At 45.3% G+C, this 20,427-nt stretch overlaps 1 protein-coding gene across 5 annotated transcripts in view; it reads left to right on the top strand.

The window, feature by feature from the left end:
* Positions 1 to 10,433: 10,433 nt before the first annotated feature.
* LOC139276434 (uncharacterized) overlaps positions 10,434 to 20,427 on the top strand; it is a 133,093-nt gene continuing 123,099 nt past the window's right edge. For 4 of the 5 annotated variants that reach the window (XM_070894421.1, XM_070894422.1, XM_070894418.1 and 1 more), the window contains exons 1-3: positions 10,434 to 10,469; positions 11,984 to 12,080; positions 18,002 to 18,053. In XM_070894421.1, the coding sequence (XP_070750522.1) occupies positions 12,000 to 12,080; positions 18,002 to 18,053 (133 nt within the window). In that variant the 5' untranslated portion in view covers positions 10,434 to 10,469; positions 11,984 to 11,999. The other variant, XM_070894419.1, reaches the window with a different exon arrangement.

Below are 20,427 nucleotides of genomic sequence, written 5' to 3'. Positions count from 1 at the left end.
CTGAGCAGTGACTCCAGAAGGACAGCCGCCACTCCAGACGGGGGAGAATTGCACTTGCAGGCGACCTTGTTCCAGACTCCGATGAGTTATGGTAAAAGACAGGCAGCCCCTGTATGGCAGTCCTGACACCCCCCAGGTTCACAAACAGGAGTTGCGTGTCATAAATGAGGACGTACTGCTGGCGGAAGAAATACATCGCCAGCACACACCATCTGGGAGGATGCTCGACGTACAGGTATCTCTGCAGGGTCTGAAGATGGAAAGTCGCAGCCTGGGTGCACATGCACACCAGCGCCAGACCTCCCTCCCTAAGCGGGAGACTCAGAACTGTGGAAGAGACCCGATGCTTCTTGTTGTCCCAGAAGAAGTCGATAAGCTTCTTCTGTATCTTGGTGACAAGCTGAGGGGGAGGGATCAAAGTGACCAACTGGTACCACAGCATAGCGGTCACCAGTTGGCTTATGACTAATGTGTGACCCCTGTCGGACAGCACTCAGAGCAGTCCTATCCAGCGCCCGAGGCGAGCAGTGACTTCAGCCTCCAACTCTTGCCAGTTTGCCGGCCAGGCTTCCTCAGCAGGACTATGGTAGACTCCCAGGTAGAGGAGAGGCAAAAGGCCTGAACTCCTCCAGCAGGGAGCCCACCCGCCACTGACTCACCAGGAGTCCAGATTATTTCTCCCATGCGGAGGATGCGGCCGAATAAATCGTCTGACACTCACGCATCCTCCGCAAGTCAAGGAGATCCATGACCATGAGGAGCATGTCATCGGCATAAGCCGAGAGGACGCTCTCCATGCCCAGCCCTTGCAGAGCCAGTCCCATCAACCTCTTCCACAAGAGGCGCAGGAAAGGCTCTACGCATATGGCATATAACTGGTTGGACATGGGGCATCCCTGATGCACCCTTCTCCCAAAGCGAAGGGGCGCCATCAAAGACCTGTTAACTGTAATGAGACACAGCGCAGCGGCGTAAAGAAGTCAGATCCGGGCAATGAAATGTGTCTCGAACCTGAAAGAGTGCAAAGTCCCGAAGAGATATTTGTGATCCACTCTGTCGAACGCCTTCTCCTGATCCAGGGAAAGGAAGGTGACTGACAGACCAGTCCTATGTGAATGGTGGACCAGGTCCTGGACCAGATGGATATTGTTGTGGATAGTACGGCCCGGGACCGTGTAGGATTGGTCAGGATAGATTATGTGGTCCAGCACGGTGCCAAGGTGAGCAGACATGTGACTGGCAAAAATGTTGCAATCCGTGCTGTAGAGGGAGACCGGGCACGAGTTCTTAAGTAGGCAGAGATTGCCCTTCTTAGGCAGCAGAACGATGACCGCCCTGCGATAAGAGAGGGGCATCTCCTCGGTCACGAGGCCTTCCCCCAGCACTCAAGCGTAGTTGCCCCCCAGGACGTCCCAGAACACCCTGTAGAACTCAACAGTCAGCCCGTCCAGCCCCAGGGACTTGCACCTCGAGAGTTGGTCGAGGGCACCAGTCAGCTCCGCCAGATTTAGCGGAGCATTCTGAATTTCGGTTCCCACCGGACCGGCCTTCAGCAGGTCCTCCCCCAAAGCTTGGCACGAATCCTTGCTGGATGGAGCCGGAGAGAACAGAGCCTCATAATAGGCATGGGTCCCAGCACTGAAGCCATCCAGATCCGAGACCAGAGATCCATCGTGGCCAGCAGCATCAAGAGCTGCTTACGGACACCTTGTCTTTTTTCCAGTGAGTAGAAGAAGGGGGAGCCCCGGTCCAGGTCCCAGAGGAACTGGATCCGTGATCTCACGTACGCGTCTCAGGACCCAAGGAGTTGCACGTCTTCAGCGCGCCCTTCTCTTTGCACACCTTCCACAAATAGAATGAATCCCGGAACCGCTCGTGCTGCAGCAGCAGGTTGTTAAAATGCCAGTTTGCAGACCCCACCTGCGCGTGGAGTGAAGCAAGCTCTCCCCACACCAGCAAAGTACCCACCGGCCACATGGAAGCCACCAGAACGCAGGGGACTAATGCCCAGGAAATGTACAGGCGGTCGTTTCTGGATCTCACCCAAGTGAAGGTGCTGGAGTCGGGATGGAGATTTCGCCAGACATCCACCAAGTCGAAGGACCTGACCAGGTCCCTCAACTTCTCCATCGCCGCCAAGATCTACGGGGCACCAGAGTGGTCCCTCGCCTCGAGGGTGCAGTTAAAATCTCCCCCGAGGACAATGCCGATGTCGATGAAACCTAAAAGAGCAGACACTTCTTCAAAGAAGCGCACTTGCTGCGTGCAGGGCTGAGGGGTGTACACATTCACTAGATGGAGGGGCACATCCCCCAGGCGAACAGTGACATGGAGCAAGCGGCCTGGCACAGGCTCTTTGACCCCCAAGATCTCCAGCTGAAAATGTGGGGCCAACAAGATAGCCACCCCACAAGAAGTGGCGGTGAGGTGGCTCATGCAGATCTCTCCAGAAGGTTGTGGGTTCAAGTGGCAAAAATCTAGGCTGACACTCCAGTGCAGTGCTGAGGATGTGTTGCACTGTCGGAGGTACCGTCTTTCGGATAAATGATAATCCGAGGCCCCGTCTGCTCTCTCAGGTGGACATAAAAGATCCCATGGTGCTATTTCAAAGAAGAGCAGGGTAATTCTCCCTGGCGTCCTGGCAAATATTTAACGCTCAACCAACATCATTAAAAACAGATTATCTGGTCATTAACACATTGCTGTTTGTGGAAGCTTGCTGTGTGAAAATTGGCTGCTGAGTTTCCTACATTATTTGGATTGGACTGGAGAAAGGAACACAGTGGTGTTCTCCAGGGATTGGTACTAGGACCACTGCTTTTCTTGATATATATTAATGACTTGGACATGGGTGTACAGGGCACAATTTCAAAATTTGCAGTTGACACCAAACTTGGAAGAATTGTGAACAATGAGGAGGACAGTGATAAACTTCAAGAGGACATAGACAGGCTGGTGGGATGGGCGGACACGCGGCAGATGAAATTTAATGCAGAAAAATGTGAAGTGATACATTTTGATATAAAGAACGAGGAAATATAAACTAAAGTGTACAATTGTAAAGGGGATGCATGAACAAAGAGACCTTGGGGTGTATGTGCACAAATTGTTGAAGGTGGCAGGACAGATTGAGATAGTGGTTAAAAAAGCACACTGGATCCTGGGCTTCGTAAATAGAGACATAGCATACAAAAGCAAGGTCCAACCTTCCAATTCTGGGCACCGCACATTAGGAAGGATGTTAAGGCCTTAGAGACGGTGCAGAAAAGATTGACCAGAATGTTTCCCGGGATGAGGGACTTCAGTTACATCGATAGACGGGAGAAGCTAGGATTGTTCTCCTTATAGAAGAGAAGGTTGAGAGTAGATTTGATAGAGGTGTTCAAAATCTTGAGGGGTCAAGAAAGAGAGAAACTGTTCTCATTGGCGGAAGAGTCGAGAACCAGAGGACACAGATTCTAGGTGAGTGGCAGAAGAACCAAAGGCGGCATGAGGAAAAACGTTTTTTAAGCAATGTTTAGGAACAGAAATGCACTGCCTGAAAGGGAGTTAGAGGCAGATTGAATCGTGGCTTTCAAAAGGGAATCGGTTAAGTACCTGAAGGAAAGCTTTTTGCAGGGCTACAGGAAAAGGGTGGGGAGTGGGACGAGTTGAAGTGCTCTTGCAGAGAGCTGGCATGGGCTTGATGGGCTGAATATCCTCTTCTGTGCTGTAACCTGTTGTGTATGGAGAAAAAGTCAGACTGAATACTGTGAGCTCAAAGTAAGGTGTGACCTGAGTCTTTTATTGCAGGTCTCCAGAGTGCCTCTCCAACCTGTGAAGCCTCCTTAAATGTGCTCCCAAAGGATTATGGGATCCCTTGGTACTCCAGGGGATGAGCCCTCTGGTGGCTGTACAGAGTAAATACAAGTTTATATATATATAAAACAACACTCCTCCCCAAAGTCAATAGTGCAACTATTTACAATGTGAGTCGATCTGGGGCCCTTCTTGCCCTGGTTGATCATCTCGGTGTGAAAGCTGGTGTTGTTGAATCATTTGTTGGGCCCTCGCTGGACTGCTGTGCAGCTGGCCTTGCTGGGCTCTCTGGTGTGTTGGGCCCTGCTGGGCTGCTGTCGATGATGGATTCTGCTTTTTGTGGTCAACCATGGTGACGGTTGCCACTGGTGTGTATGTTGGGGGATCAAAAAAGGTAGGGTCCAAGGTGGGTTGCTCAGGATAGTCCGTGAATCTGAGTTTGATTTGGTCCAAGTGTTTCCGGTGAATGAGTCCATTTGAAAGTTTGACCCGAAACACCCTGCTCCCCTCTTTGGCCACGACAGTGCCGGGAAGCCACTTGGGACCTTGTCCATAATTTAATACAAATACAGGATCATTGATTTCAATCTCGCGTGATACATTTGTGTTATCATGGTATGCACTTTGTTGAAGCCGCCATGTAGATCAGGGTGACCTAATGAGAGCCTTGTCTTAAATACTATTTTCATGAGCAATTCAGCAGGTGGGATCCCAGTGAGTGAGTGGGGTCACGTGCGGTAGCTAAGTAGGACTCGGGATAAACAAGTCTGCAGTGAGCCTTCAGTTACCCTCTTCAAGCTTTGCTTAATGGTTTGCACTGCTCTCTCTGCCTCACCATTGGACGCTGGTTTAAAAGGGGCAGATGTGACATGTTTGATCCCGTTACGGGTCATGAATTCTTTGAACTCAGCACTGGTAAAACAAGGCCCATTGTCGCTCACCAGGACATTGGGTAGGCCGTGTGTGGCAAACATGGCCCGCAGGCTTTCAGTAGTGGCAGCGGACGTGCTAGCCGACATTATCTCACACTCAGTCCACTTGGAGTACGCGTCCACAACCACGAGGAACATTTTACCCAAGAACAGCCTGCATAGTCGACGTGTACCCTAGACCATGGTTTGGAGGGCCAAGACCATAAACTTAGCAGCGCCTCCCTGGTTACATTGCTTAACTGCGAGCATGTATTACATCTGTGAACGCAGGACTCTAAGTCCGCATCAACACCGGGCCACCACACGTACGATCTTGCCATTGCTTTCATCATTACGATGCCTGGATGGGTACTGTGAAGGTCATTGATGAAGGTGTCTCTGCCCTTCTTGAGGACCACTACTCGATTGCCCTACAGAAGTCTGCCTGTATGGACATTTCACCTTTGCGCCGCTGGAACAGCTTTATCTCTTCCTGCATTTCCACTGGGACACTGAACCAGCTCCCGTGAAGCACACAGCTTTTGACGAGAGATAATAAGGGGTGCTGGCTTGTCCAGGTTTTGATCTACCGGGCAGTGACAGGTGATTGCTCACTCTCAAGTGCTTCCATAACCCCATAACCATGGCTAGATCTGCGGGCTGTGCCATTTCCACCCCCGTGGTGGGTAATTACAGCCGACTGAGAGCATCGGCACAGTTTTCTGTGCCTGGTCTGTGGCGGATGGCATAGTTGTATGCGGACAACATAAGCATCCATCTCTGGATGCGTACCGATGCGTTGGTATCTATCGCTTTACTCTCGGAAAACAGGGATATAAGTGGCTTATGGTCATTTTCCAATTCGAATTTTAGCCCAAACAGGTATTGATGCATTTTCTTTACCCCATAGACATACGCTAACGCTTCTTTCTCAATCATGCCGTAGGCTCTCTCAGCCTTAGACTCCTGGATGCATAAGCAACCGGTTGCAGTTTCCCGAAATCATTAGCTTGTTGCAATACACACCCGACGCCATATGACAACACATCACATGGTAGTACCAAACGCTTACATGGATCATACAACACAAGCAATTTGTCTGAGCATAACAATTTTCTCACTTTTACAAAAGCATTTTCTTGGCTTTTGCCCCAAACCCATTCATCCCCTTTTCTTAGTAAGACATGGTTCTAACAGTAGGAGACCTTTACGGTAGCACTGCCGATTACAGGAATCAGTTCTTTTGTGTAAGTTCTTAGTTTTGTGCGAACTGGAGTTAAGACTAGCCTTGTTGCACCACAACCTTTCGAAAGTCTTTTTGCCCATGATGGACTGGCTCGCACCTGTGTCCAGCTGCATTGACACCGGAAGTCCATTTAGTTCAACATTCAGCATTTTCGGGGGACAATTCGTGGTGAATATGTGCACCCCATGTACCTCTGCCTCCTCGATCTGAGGCTGTGGTTCGTCATGATACTCTGTGGATTTGTCCTCCTCTGCAACATGGTGGTTTACAGGTTTAACAGGCTTTGTAGCTTGCCTGCACACTCTTTGGAGGTGTCCCATTGTTCCACAGCCCTTGCAAACGTAATCTTTGAATCGGCATGAATGGAAACAATGATCACCCCCGCAGCACCAACAAGGTGTTAATAGCCTTGAATTCATCACCCTTGATGGTGGACTCTGAGACATCTGTAGACGTGTAGCTGCAGGTATGTGTGACCTGCCCTGTACGTTACGATTCGAAAACAACATCACTTTGTTCACAGTACTTGTAGCAGCACTTGTGTGCTGAGAGATTTGCTTCGTATTGTCACTGGTGGCAATGAACACCTGGGCTATCGCTATGGCCTTACTCAAGGTTGGGATCTCGACAGTCAAAAGTTTGTGAAGTATGGTTTCGTGGCCAATGCCAAGTACGAAAAAGTCTCTGAGCATGTGCTCCAAATGTCCTTCAAATTCGCAATGTCCTGCAAGACATCTTAGCTCGGCGACATAACTCGCCACTTCCTGACCTTCAGACCTTTTGTAGATGTAGAACCGGTAGCTCGCCATCAGAACGCTTTCTTTCGGATTCAAATGCTCTCGGACCAGTGTGCACAAATAGTCGTACAATTTCTCCGTGGGTTTCGCTGGAGTGAGCAGATTCTTCATGAGGCCATACGTTGGTGCCCCACAGATGTTGAGGAGGATCGCTCTTCGTTTGGCAGCGTTCTCTTCCCCATCTAGCTCGTTGGTCACGAAGTATTGGTCGAGTCGCTCCACAAAAGTTTCCCAATCATCTCCCTCCGAAAATTTCTCCAGGTGCCCTCTGTTCTCTGCATCTTTGGGTTCGCTATCTGTATCTCGTCACCAGTTGTTGTGTGTGGAGAAAGAGTCAGACTGAATACTGTGAGCTCAAAGTAAAGTGTGGCCTTCGTCTTTTATTGCAGGTCTCCAGAGTGCCTCTCCAACCTGTGAAGCCTCCTTAAATACCTGTACTCCCAAGGGATTATGGGATCCCTTGGGACTCCAGAGGCTAAGCCCTCTGGTGGCTGTACAGAGTAAATAAAAGTTTACATATATGACATAACTAATCTATGATTCTATGATTAGAACAGTGACTGCACTTGAAAAATGTACTTCATTGGCTGTAAAGTGCTTTGAGATGTCCATTGATCGTGAAAGGCGCTATATAAATACAAGTTTTCTATTAAAGTGTTCGAAGAAAATTAAAAAAAAACACAAATTTTTAAATTCCTCAATGATTTTAGAAACAGAAAATAGGTGCAGGAGTAGGCCATTCGGCCCTTCAAGCCTGCACCACCATTCAATATGATCATGGGTGATCATGCAACTTCAGTACCCCATTCCTGCTTCCTCTCTATACCTTTTGATTCCTTTAGCCGTAAGGGCCACATCTAACTCCCTTTTGAATATATCTAACGAACTGGCCTCAACATCTTTCTATGGTAGAGAATTCCACAGGTTCACAATTAGAGATTCTCCTCATCTCAGTGCTAAATGGCTTACCCCTTATCCTTAGACTGTAACCCCTGGTTCTGGACTTCCCCAACATTGCGAACATTCTTCCTGCATCTAACCTGAGCAGTCCCGTCAGAATTTTATGTGTTTCCATGAGATCCCCTCTCATTCTTCTAAACTCCAGTGAGTACAGGCCCAGTCGATCCAGTCTCTCCTCATATGTCAGTCCTGCCATCCCGGGAGTCAGTCTGGTGAACCTTCGCTGCACTCCCTCAATAGCAAGAATGTCCTTCCTCAGATTAGGAGACCAAAACTGTACACAATATTCAAGGTGTGGCCTCACCAAGGCCCTGTGCACCTGCAGTAAGACCTCCCTGCTCCTATACTCAAATCCTCTCACTATGAAGGCCAACATGCTATTTGCCTTCTTCACCGCCTGCTGTACCTGCATGCCAACTGTCAATGACTGATATACCATGACACCCAGGTCTCATTGCACCTCCCCTTTTCCTAATCTGTCACCATTCAGATAATATTCTGCCTCCCTGTTTTTGCCACCAAAGTGGATAACCTCACATTTATTTACATTATACTGCATCTGCCATGCATTTGCCCACGCACCTAACTTGTCCAAGTCACCCTGCAGACTCTTAGCATCCGCCTCACAGTTCACACCGCCACCCAGTTCAGTGTCATCTGCAAACTCGGAGATATTACATTCAATTCCTTCGTCCAAATCATTAATGTATATTGTAAATGACTGGGGGCCCAGCACTGAACCTTGCGGTACCCCAATAGTCACTGCCTGCTATTCTGAAAAGGACCCATTTATTCCCACTCTCTGCTTCCTGTCTGCCAACCAGTTCTCTATCCGCATTAATACATAACCCCCAGTACCATGTGCTTTAATTTTGAACACTAATCTCTTGTGTGGGACCTTGTCAAAAGCCTTTTGAAAGTCCAAATACACCACATCCACTGATTCTCCCTTGTTCACTCTATTAGTTACATCCTCAAAAAATTCTAGAAGATTTGTCAAGCATGATTTCCCTTTCATAAATCCATGCTGACTTGGATCAATCCTGTCATTGCTTTCTAAATGCACTGCTATTACATCTTTAATAATTGATTCCAACATTTTCCCCACCACCGATGTCAGGCTAACCGGTCTATAATTCCCTGTTTTCCCTCTCCCTCCTTTTTTAAAAAGTGGGGTTACATTAGCTACTCCAATCCATAGGAACTGATCCAGAATCTATAGAATGTTGGAAAATGATCACCAATGCATCCACTATTTCTCGGGCCACTTCCTTAAGTACTCTGGGATGCAGACTATCAGGCCGTGGGGATTTATCGGCCTTCAATCTCATCAATTTCCCTAACACAATTTCCTGACTAATAAGGATTTCCTTCAGTTCCTCCTTCTCCTCTCAGGTTGCTTGCATCAGTGTCCAGGGGGTTAATCTTTGATTGCTGGAGATGCCAGGAAAATGCTGGAGGGTTGGCAGGGCCCTAGTCTCCATATGCTGACTACTCTGATCAGTGTCAGCCAGGGGCTCAGTTGGTAGCACCCTTGCCTTTGAGTCAGAAGATTGTGGGTTCATGTCCCACTCCAAGGACTTGAGCAATAATTGTAGGCTGACACTCCAATGCAGTGCTGAGGGAGCGTTGCACTGTCAGAGTATGCTGTCTTTTGAATGAGATGCTAAACCGAAGCTCTGTCTGCTCTCTCAGGGGGATTTAAAAGATCCCATGGCACTATTCAAAGAAGAGCATGGGGAGCTATCCCTAGTGTCCTGACCAATATTTATTTCTCAACCAACATCATTAAAAAAAAGATTATCTGATCATTATCACATTGCTGTTTGTGAGAGCTTGCTGTGCGCAAACTGGCTGCCGTGATTCCTACATTACAATAGTGACTACACTTCAAGAAAAGTACTTAATTGGGTGTAAATCACTTTGGAACATCCGGTGATTGTGAAAGGCGCTATATAAAGAAATACATTTATATAGCACCTTACAGCCGATGAAGTTCTTTTTGAAGTGTAGTCACTGTTGTAATATGAGAAAGGCAGCAGCCAATTTGCACACAGCAAGCTCCCACTAACAGCAATGTGATAATGACCAGATAAGCTGTTTTTTGTTATGTTGATTGAGGGATAAATATTGGCCAGTACACTGGATAACTCCCTTGCTCTTCTTTGAAATAGTACCGTGGGATCTTTTACGTCCACCTAAGAGAGTAGACGGGTCCCTCGGTTTAACATCTCATCGGAAAGACGGCACCTCTGACACTGCAGCGCTCCCTCAGCACTGCACTGGGAGTGTCAGCCTAGATTTATGTGCTCAAGCGCAGGCAGCGGAAGGAGCGTGCGGCAAAGCAGGCTCCCTGTCCACCCTTTCCCTCAACGACTACCTGTCCCACCTGCGACAGAGACTGTGGTTCTCGTATTGGACTGTACAGCCACCTAAGAGCACATGCTAAGAGTGGAAGCAAGTCTTCCTCGATTCCGAGGGACTGCCTATGATGATGATGATGTGCTGGAGTTTTTGGAGTGGGACTGTGAACCCACAACCTGCTAAACGTCAGAGGCGAGCGTGCTACCCACTGAGCCTCAGCTGGCACGTGAAATGCAAATCTTCCTGGTTTTCCCCTTCCTGACCCAACTCTTGCAATGGGCCACATTGAGGGAGGACTACAACTCCCGGCGTGCTGTGCGGCGGGTCTCGGGCTGGGTGTCGCGAGATGTGCGGGAGGCGGCCGCCATTTTGAAGGTCAACGTTGAGCTGGCGGTGAGTGCGTTTGTTGTTCGTGTATTGAAAGGACCACGGCACAGTCGGCGGTGGTGGCAGCGGCTGCATTATCCGCTTCAGATAAATGACCAAATATGTATATATATATTTATATTTATAAAAAAGCGAGCGATTTCGGTGTTATGGACGCGGCGGCTCGCAGGGACGCTCGGTCGCTGGTTGCCTGGCTCGGGCTGAGCCCAGGAGCTGGCGGCTTGTGTCCGGGCAAACTTTAGTTGGAGACAGGTAGCGGCTTTTCAGGCTGCTGTGATCAACGGGAGGGGCAGAAAACTCCCTGCCAAAAATCTGCAACTGCGTGTGTTTGCTTCAAGGAGTATGAGATTTTGTTAACAACATGTTTTAAATGCACAAGTCGCTTCCAATGAGCCAGATTTGGGTTTAAGTTTAATAATTAATCTGAAGGTAGATTCCAGATATATTTTAATTGCACAATTCACTTCCAATGAATGAGATTTGGTTTCAAGTTTGATCATTAATCAGATGGACAACTCCAGCTATATTTTAAATACACAACTCACTTCCAATGAGCAAGATTTAGTTCTAAGTTTCATAATTAATCTGAAGGTAAATTCCAGATATATTTTAATTGTTCAGTTCACTTCCAATGAGTGAGATTTGGTTTCAAGTTTGATAATTAATCTGAAGGACAATTCCAGATATTCCACCTTTGGGCTGTCCTAACATGTCACCCCCTTTGAAAGAAAGACTTGCATTTATATCATAGAAGCATAGAAAATAGGTGCAGGAGTAGGCCATTCGGCTCTTCGAGTCTGCACTACTATTCAATAAGATCATGGCTGATCATTCCCTCTGCACCCCTTTCCTGCTTTCTCTCCATGCCCCTTGATCCCCTTTGCTGTCAGGGTCATATCTAATTCCCTCTTGAATATATCCAATGAACTGGCATCAACAACTCTGCGGCAGGGGAGCTCCTTTCACAACCACCTGATGTCCCAAAGTGCTTTACAGCCAATGAAGTACTTTTTTTTGGAAGTGTAGTCACTGTTGCAATTTAGGGAACGTCGTAACCAATTTGCGCATATAAACAGCATTGTGATAATGGCCAGATAATCTGTTTTAGTGATGTTGGTTGAGGGATAAATATTAGCCAGCACACCGGGGATAATTCCCCTGCTTAAATAATGTTTAAAATTCTGTCCTGCATTGCAGAAAGCTGATGGGCGCGCGCGCACACAAATCATCCTAAATGTTTATTTTGCGGAGTTAGTGATGTTTTATGTTTTGTGCTTTTATTTGAAAATGTATTATTGTTTATATTTAATCTGCATGTTAATTCCCAGATAAATATGTACATACAGCCACGTACACACTAATGTAACATAAGCCAATGTTGTAAAAAAAAGTTGCTGGTGTGAGGTTTAATAACTTAATGGAAATTGTTGATCAACTTTTTTTGTTTTACTTGGACATGAGAGCTGGTTGACAGAAGGTGCTGGAAAATATTATACATGCCCAATTTTTAATAATTGCAGTTCCTAGGTTGCAGTTATGGATCCTGGGATTTGGGACAGCGATGGCTGTACTACTTCTGATTCAAGTGATTTACCAGATCTAGTTTCCTCTGACGAGGTAAGTGCATTTTGACAAGCTGAAGTAATTTCTGTTCAGTTACAACTATTTAAATATAGCTCAATTTTTAAAACCATTTAAATAGGAGTCGCAAAAGCAATAGTGCACAATGACAACTTTCCCAATGTGGAGGTCCACATAAAACACCTAATATGAGAATCTTCAGTATTTTCCAAACAATCAGCAGACGTGGTTAGATATACAGAACATAGTTTGTTCATAATCAGTGGGGACTGTGGTTCAGGTAAACAAGACATCAGCTTGTAGATTTATTTTCCATCTTCCCCTCTCCTCCCTTAATAAAAAATGTTTTACACCAATTTATTTTTTATGTTTATGATCAGTAAATTGTTCTCTTTTAATGTAGACTTGGGTAAGGACAGTGTTGTACCAAATGCAGAATTCAGTACAGGTTGAACCTCCCTTATCTGGGACTCTCTTAACCTGGCACCACTCCTCATTCGGCACCATTCCTGGCCACCGCGGACGTCCGTATCGGGGCTGAGGGCTGACGGTTAGCACTGCACAGAGATCGTGGACAGGGTGGATCGCGTGGTCGGGGACATCAATATTGGAGCTGGCTGTATAGTTTCCCTTAATAACTAGTGGAACAAAGCTTCTAAGATCGAAAAGTGTTTATTTTCTCTTATTTATCAAGTATTTGCAGTTAATAAACTGCATATTCAATTGAGACAGAAACAGCTACCTGAATACTTTGGTGAGGACAAAATATTTAAAATGTCACGTTATTAAATGGTTGGGCCCAGCTTCAGTCAGACAACAAATCAAAGACACAGTACAGGTATTTCTCTTTATTGAAGGTTTTAGATACAGTACAGCTATTTCTCTCTTTATTTAAGGTTTTATGGTGGGTTTGAAATCAAAGTAAAATGGCTGGGGGCTGGCTGGCAGCTAGCTGTAAAAGCGGGTTTAGACAGGTTAGATGCAGGAAGAATGTTCCCAATGTTGGGGAAGTCCAGAACCAGGGGTCACAGTCTGAGGATAAGGGGTAAGCCATTTAGGACCGAGATGAGGAGAAACTTCTTCACCCAGAGAGTGGTGAACCTGTGGAATTCTCTACCACAGAAAGTAGTTGAGGCCAATTCACTAAATATATTCAAAAAGGAGTTAGATGAAGTCCTTACTACTCGGGGGATCAAGGGTTATGGCGAGAAAGCAGGAAGGGGGTACTGAAGTTTCATGTTCAGCCATGAACTCATTGAATGGCGGTGCAGGCTAGAAGGGCTGAATGGCCTACTCCTGCACCTATTTTCTATGTTTCTATGTTTGTATAGCGTTGCTCCCCTTTGAACACGTGACCTCCCCTCGACCGGCAAAATGCCTTATCCGGCACAGGCCCGGTCCTGAGGTTGCTGGATAAGGGAGGTTCAATATTAAAACAAAAACCAGTAGTCCTGGTAGTGTTTGAAAAATGCCAGACCAAGAAAATTGATTAAAATGTACATGTTTTGGCAGTGACTGATCACAGTGCAGTCTCACCACTATTAGTTGGATTTAAAGGCAACCTGTACATTCTGAACCCACTTCCTTGGTGTGATTCCATGGTACAAGCTGCTTTCCAGTTCAGTCTCATGCGCAGTGAGGATTGCTGGACCAGTACATTGAAAAATTCATACTTACTGAAGTACTGTTTTTGAAGAAGAACTTAAAACTCATTGTGGAAAGAGTTGCTCTGGTCACCAGCAACATCATAATTGCACTCAAGAACAATGTTTATCATGTCAATATGCATGGTAAGCAGAAATTATTTCTCCCTTTTGGGGACAGAACAGAATCTGCCTTGTTTTTAACCTGTTGTGAGATTGCTTGACGTTGACCCAGGGTGGGCAAGTGTACCAATCCCCATCACCTTGATGCGTATGGAAACTCAACATTTAAAAACTATTGTAAAATGAAAGAATTACAGTATTTTTGCTTGTAACTTCCTGGATCTTGAGGGAAATAATGCGGCCTAGTAATGTTGCAGCAGATCTTGATAAATGTTTTGCAGACAAAATACTCAAAGCACTTCTAAATTGGTCACATGCTGGTAATGTTATTAAATTAAACAAAATTGATCAGACAAGGTTGGGACATCAAATTACAAATGTTCTCTTGTATTAATGCATGTAACTTATTTTCACCAGTTCAACATTGATTCTGGGTGCGGTGCCGGGGAGGGGGGCGGGGAAGCTGGAATGAAATATAAGAACAGAAAAAAAGAAATAGGAGCAGGAGTAGGCCATTTGGCCCCTTGAGCCCGCTCTGCCATTTAATAAGATCATGGCTGATCTGATCACGGACTCAGCTCCACTTCTCTGCCTGCTCACCATAACCCTTTATTCCCTTATTGCTCAAAAATCTGTCTATCTCAGCCTTAAATATATTTAATGACCCAGCCTCCACAGCTCTTTGGAGCAGAGAATTCCATAGATTTACAATCCTCTGAGAGAAGAAATTTCGCCTCAAGTCAGTTTTAAATTCTAAGACTATGTCCCCTAGTTTTAGTTTCCCCTATGATTGGAAATATCCTCTCTGCATCCACCTTCTCGAGCCCCGTCATTATCTTATAAGTTTCAAAAAGAGTACCTCTTATTCTTCTAAACTCCAATGTGTATAGGCCCAATCTACTCAACCTATCGTCATAAGTCAACCCCCTCATCTCCGGAATCAACCTAGTGAACCTTCTCTGAACATCTTCCAATGCAAGTATATCCTTCCTGAAATACGGGACATGGAAATGGAAAGGTGGAACATTTAAACAAAAAGGTTGCAAGCATGTGTGAAATGGGGACCAATCACACAAGAAAAACTGCTTGTGCATATGTGAATATAAAAAGTGGGCTTTTTATGCTTGCACACCTGATGACTAAGTTTGGAGGCACAGTAAGTTGTGTAGATGGGAGCAGGGAGACACAGACAGATTTAAGTGAATGTCCAAAATTGTGGCAGATGGAGTTCAATGTGGATCTTAGATCCAAGAAAAACAAAAAGGAATATTTTACTGGCAAGAGACTAGGAACTGTGGAGGAACAGGGATTTTGGTGTCCCTGTAAAAGCTAGTTCACGGGTACAAAGATAATCAAAAAGGCTAATGGAATCCTGGCCTTTATCTCAAGGAATATAAAAGTGAGGAAGTGAAGCTTCAGTTGTACAGAGACTTTGTCAGATTCCATTTGGAGTCCAAACATTCGGAATGTTCCGAAATCCGGACATCGTGCTGATTCGTAGAGGGGTCGTCTGAAATCCGGGAAATGTTCCGAAATCCGGACATTTTTTTTTAAACGCCGCATATAGGGCTAGAATTTTTTTTTTTGGTGATAGCAATATTTTTTTCATCATTTTTTGCCAAAAATACCGCTAATCACTCCGCTTTCTAAAGGCCCAGCGGTAAAAATCAACGGAAATCGCAGTCCTCACCAACTTGAGGGCGATTACCACTGTGAGAGGGGCCTTGGGAGGGGAGAAAACACACAAAAATTGCAAAAAAATCACAAGACACTTAACTATTGAATCACTGAAAAAGAATTAAAAAATAAAAACTTTAAACTTTTTTGCAGATCTTCATATACAGGTTTTTCTTGGGTGGCTTTTTTTGGCCCAGAATGTGGCTGGCCGAAGGGTTCTGAAATCTGGAAATACCCAAACCTCGGCCTGGGCGTTTCTGGATTCGGGACATTGAAACTACGTTTCGAAATCCGGAAATACCCGAAATCTGGAACAGCCTCAGTCCTGAGGTTTCCGGATTCGGGAGGTCAAACCTGTACTGCTTTCAGTTTTGTGCACTACACCTCAGGAAGGATATTTGACCTTGGATGGAGGTAAAGTGCAGATTCACCAGATTTATAACGGGGGCTTAAAGGGTAAAATTATGAGGACAAATTGAGTAAACTTTCCGTGAGTTTAGAAGGTTGAGGGGTGATCTAATTGTGTTTAAAATACTAAAATGATTTAATAGGGTAAATACAGAAAAACTATTTCCTCTGGTGGGGGAAACCAGAATAAGAGGGCACAATCTTATTCGAGCTAGGCCATTCAGGAGTGAAATCAGGAAGCACATTTTCACCTAAAGGGTAGTAGAAATCTCCCTCCAAAAGGCCTTCGATGCTTGATCAATCGAAATTTTCACGACAGATCGACTAATTTTTATTAGGTAAGTTTATCAAGGAATATACACGATCTAATTAAATGGTCGATCAAGCATGAGGGGCTGAATGGTTTACTGCTGTTCCAATGTTATTATGTGCAAGCAGGTCTGATTTGTGCAAGCATGGCTAGGCTGTTCTGCAGGTGAAGACAGTTTTTTTTAGCGGTGTTGTAAAGTTACAACCACTGTCCGGTTTTCATAATTCTAAACAGAAAGTCACCAAAAAACAGATTCCAGTATTGTCTAGACCTTTATTTCAAGGTAAAACTAATAGGTGCAACGTCCAAAGTCCGGAGTTCCAGACTCTGGACCGATGGGTGGCAGTGTCGTCCGGAATCCGTAAAATGTTCTGGAATCCGGGCCTGCCGACCTTGAAGACCCACTGCTGCCTGACCTCGGGCTTCGCCACACCGTCCCTCGCCTCGCCGCCGCTGTCCTTACCTTGGGGCCTTCTTCTGGCCCGCCCGGGCAGCACCTCCGCGACGGGGCCCGCCCGGGCAGCACCTCCGCGACGGGGCCCGCCCGGGCAGCACCTCCGCGACGGGGCCCGCCCGGGCAGCACCTCCGCGACGGGGCCCGCCCGGGCAGCACCTCCGCGACGGGGCCCGCCCGGGCAGCACCTCCGCGACGGGGCCCGCCCGGGCAGCACCTCCGCGACGGGGCCCGCCCGGGCAGCACCTCCGCGACGGGGCCCGCCCGGGCAGCACCTCCGCGACGGGGCCCGCCCGACAATCTCATCGACAGGGCCAGCGGCCCGAACAGCTCCTCGTGCGAGCCCACCCCCCTTCTGATGTTCAGAAATACCCGAACCTGGGCCCGGGTGTTTCTAGATTCGTGACGTCAGAAAGACGTTCTAAAGTCCGGAAAAACGCGGAATCCGGAATGAACTCGGTCCAGAGGGTTCCGGATTCTGGATATGCATCACTAGAGTCGACTGTTATGCAATACAATACAATACCTGAAGTGCACTTTTTAATCTATGCATCATTAATAATCAATATAAAATTATTTTATACCGAAATTTCCAAAATACAAATCTCATCATTCCTTTAATTGGTGATGGTGCAAGATATTCAGTTGGAATAACTGCAGCCTGCTAGTAGCATGGGGGTTGTTTGATATTCCAGATTCCAGCATCCATCAGGTTCGGCATCTTTGATGGTTCAAGTCTGCTTTATGACATCTGGAATTTTTAAATAGTAGATGTGACTAGAAGAAATAAAATTCTTCCATTTGATGCTACAGCACCAGCCGATTACATTACAAACTGTGGAAGAACATATCAAAAAAATAGGAGCAGGAGTAGTCATCTGGCCCCTTGAGCCTGCTCCGCCATTCAATAAGATCATGGCTGATCTTCTACCTCAACTCCACTTTCCCGCCTGATTCATATATCCCTTGTTCCCTTAGTGTCCCAAAATCTAACAATCTCAGTCTTGATTATACTCAATGGCTGAGCGTTCAAAATCCTCTGGGGTAGAGAACTCTAAGGATTCGCCATCCTACTGAGTGAAAAAATTCCTCCTCATCTCAGTCCTAAATGACGAACCCCTTATCCTGAGACTATGACCCATAGTTCTAGACTCTCCAGCCATGGGAAACAACTATTTATTTCTTAAATGATTATTGCATAGAAAACAAAGGGTATTTTAGATTTCTGTCAAATGTATTAAATGTAATTAAAATCATATGCTGTTTAATTTGGTCGTTTTTGACATTGAATGAATGAGCTGCTAATAGATTTGCTTTAATAATTATTTACTTATAATTGCAGGATTTGAAACCATGGTTTCCTCCGATTGATCCACCACGCATGGGCTATGATGGTAAGAAAACTCAAAAGGAATCTTTTCATGTTTTGAGAGAGGAGATTGGCTATTGTACAGCTAGCCAGGTACAAAAGTAATACCTACTCTAATTTTAGCAGCATTGGTAAATGATTTACTTTAAGGATTGCAGAAGCGAGCAGCATGTTGGAGTTATCAGTGAGATTTTTGAATATGAGTTAATGCCTTTAATTCTCCAGGTGGTGAGGTTGCCCCATTGTGGAGTTGCGAAGTTGAAACTCGATACTTCCCAAAGGAAAGGAATTTGGTAGGCTGAGTTATTGCAGATCACTGTTGTGCACCTCTGATGGCTGCGTTAAAAAAGCATTGACTGAGACAATGGAGCAAAACAGCTACTAGCTTGCTCAGCTGGAGAATGGTTGGTAGTTTAGGGGATCAAAACAGAAGGACAATATTTAAACATTTTCAAAGGAATTAGGTTTGAGATGGATTGGCACACTGACCCTTTTTTTTAACCTTTGCAACTGGATTCAAATCCAACAGTGACTCATAGGATTAAAGATTTGGGGACTCTTAGGGAATCAAAGGATATGGGGATAGGTCAGGAAAGTGGAGTTGAAGTCAAAAATCAGCCATGGTCTTATTGAACGGTGGAGCAGGCTCAAAGGGCTGTTTGGCATTCTCCTGCCCCTGATTCTTATGTTCTTCTGTTGTAGTAAAGGCTATTCTTTTGAGGTTGGGGAAGAGCACTGCTTTGCTTCTGGCTGAGTTACCCCTGATTGGATGACAAAGGTGTTCTGTTCCCAGCTCTAACATCTTTTTTCAGTTATTAGTTTTTTTAAATCACCAAAAAGAGGAGGGAATTGGATCAAAGATTCAATAATCATTGCAAACTTTGACTTTGAAGTTTTTTTGCATACTTGGCCATTATTTTGTAACTCGAGGATCAAATGCAAATGGTCTTTGGCTCAGCTTAGCAGTTTGCCCTGTTCTAAATTTATTTTGTCAGGTTTAGAATTTTGTAATGTTAGACATTATGGAGAAAACAATGGTCTATTAACAGTAAAGTTATTCATGTGTAGTAATTGGGTTACTGATTATTTACAATAAAGAACTTGAATTTTGTCATAATTCCAGATTAGAGGATTTTAGTTTCATTTGTTAAATTAAACAATTTGGTAGGCAGAACTGATTGCAGTGGAGGAATGTTTTTAAAATTACTGATATCTCTATTCAATTCATTGTAGAAGATTTACATAGGATTACATAGCATATACGGCATAGAAACAGGCCATTCAGCCCAACCAGTCCATGCTGGTGTTCATGCTCCACTTGAGCCTCCTCCTATCTTTCCTCATCTAAATCTAATCCACATCTCCCTCTATTCCCTTCGCCCTCATATGCTTGTCTAGCCTCCCCTGAAATGCATCTAAACTATTTGCTTCAAGCACTCCCTGTGGTTGCGAGTTCTACATTCTCATCATTTTTTTGGGTAAAGAATTCTCTTCTGAATACCCTATTGGATTTAAGAACATAAGAAATAGGAGCAGGAAAAGGCCATACGGCCCCTCAAGCCTGCTCCGCCATTTAGTATGATCATGGCTGATCCAATCATGGACTCGGGTCCACTCCCTGCCCGCCCTTATTCCCTTATCGTTTAAGAAACTGTCTATTTCTGTCTTAAATTTATTCAATTTCCCAGCTTCCACAGCTCTCTGAGGCAGAGAATTCCACAGATCCACAACCCTCTGAGAGAAGAAATTTTTCCTCATCTCAATTTTAAATGGGCGGCCCCTTATTCTAAGATTATGCCCTCTGTTGTAAACGTCTGTCTTGCTCTTTTCGCTTTGTTGCTTCAAAGGTTGAATTACACACGCACTCAGTTGTCGTAAAGGCAGGATCGTGTCTTTTATTTAAATATACTAAACAAACCAAGTCTGAAAGTGATACTTCTCAAAGGCAGCTTGCTTTGATTTCCGTGGCTGCTTGTGACACACCTTCTGAGATTCCAGTGTGTAGTGTCGAATGTCAAACTCTTATCTTTATACTGAAAAAGCCTTTGAACTCTTATTTCTTTGCATAGTACATTTAGACAATTAACATGCAGACGATGTAGAATTGTCCTAAATCACGGCTAACTGCTTTCTGAATTGCTAATCTGAACTGCTAACCGAATTACCAGATCGTTTCCTCGCATAGTAATAAATGGTACATTTAAATAATTAACATACAGACGTTGTGATTTACTGTACACAAACCAGATGATCGGCATGCATAGATAGTATCGATGATGCATACAAATAATTAACATACAGGTGTCATCAAATCTTAACATCGTTTAGTCATGAATTACTATTATTCCCACTGTAACAAGGTACTCAAATACTTAACATCGTTTAGTTCCAAGGTACTC

This window comes from Pristiophorus japonicus, chromosome 11, assembly GCF_044704955.1.
Source record: "Pristiophorus japonicus isolate sPriJap1 chromosome 11, sPriJap1.hap1, whole genome shotgun sequence".
Taxonomy (NCBI): domain Eukaryota; kingdom Metazoa; phylum Chordata; class Chondrichthyes; family Pristiophoridae; genus Pristiophorus; species Pristiophorus japonicus.
Note: the sequence above shows the minus strand (reverse complement) of the source record. Positions and strands in the feature narration are given on the sequence as shown.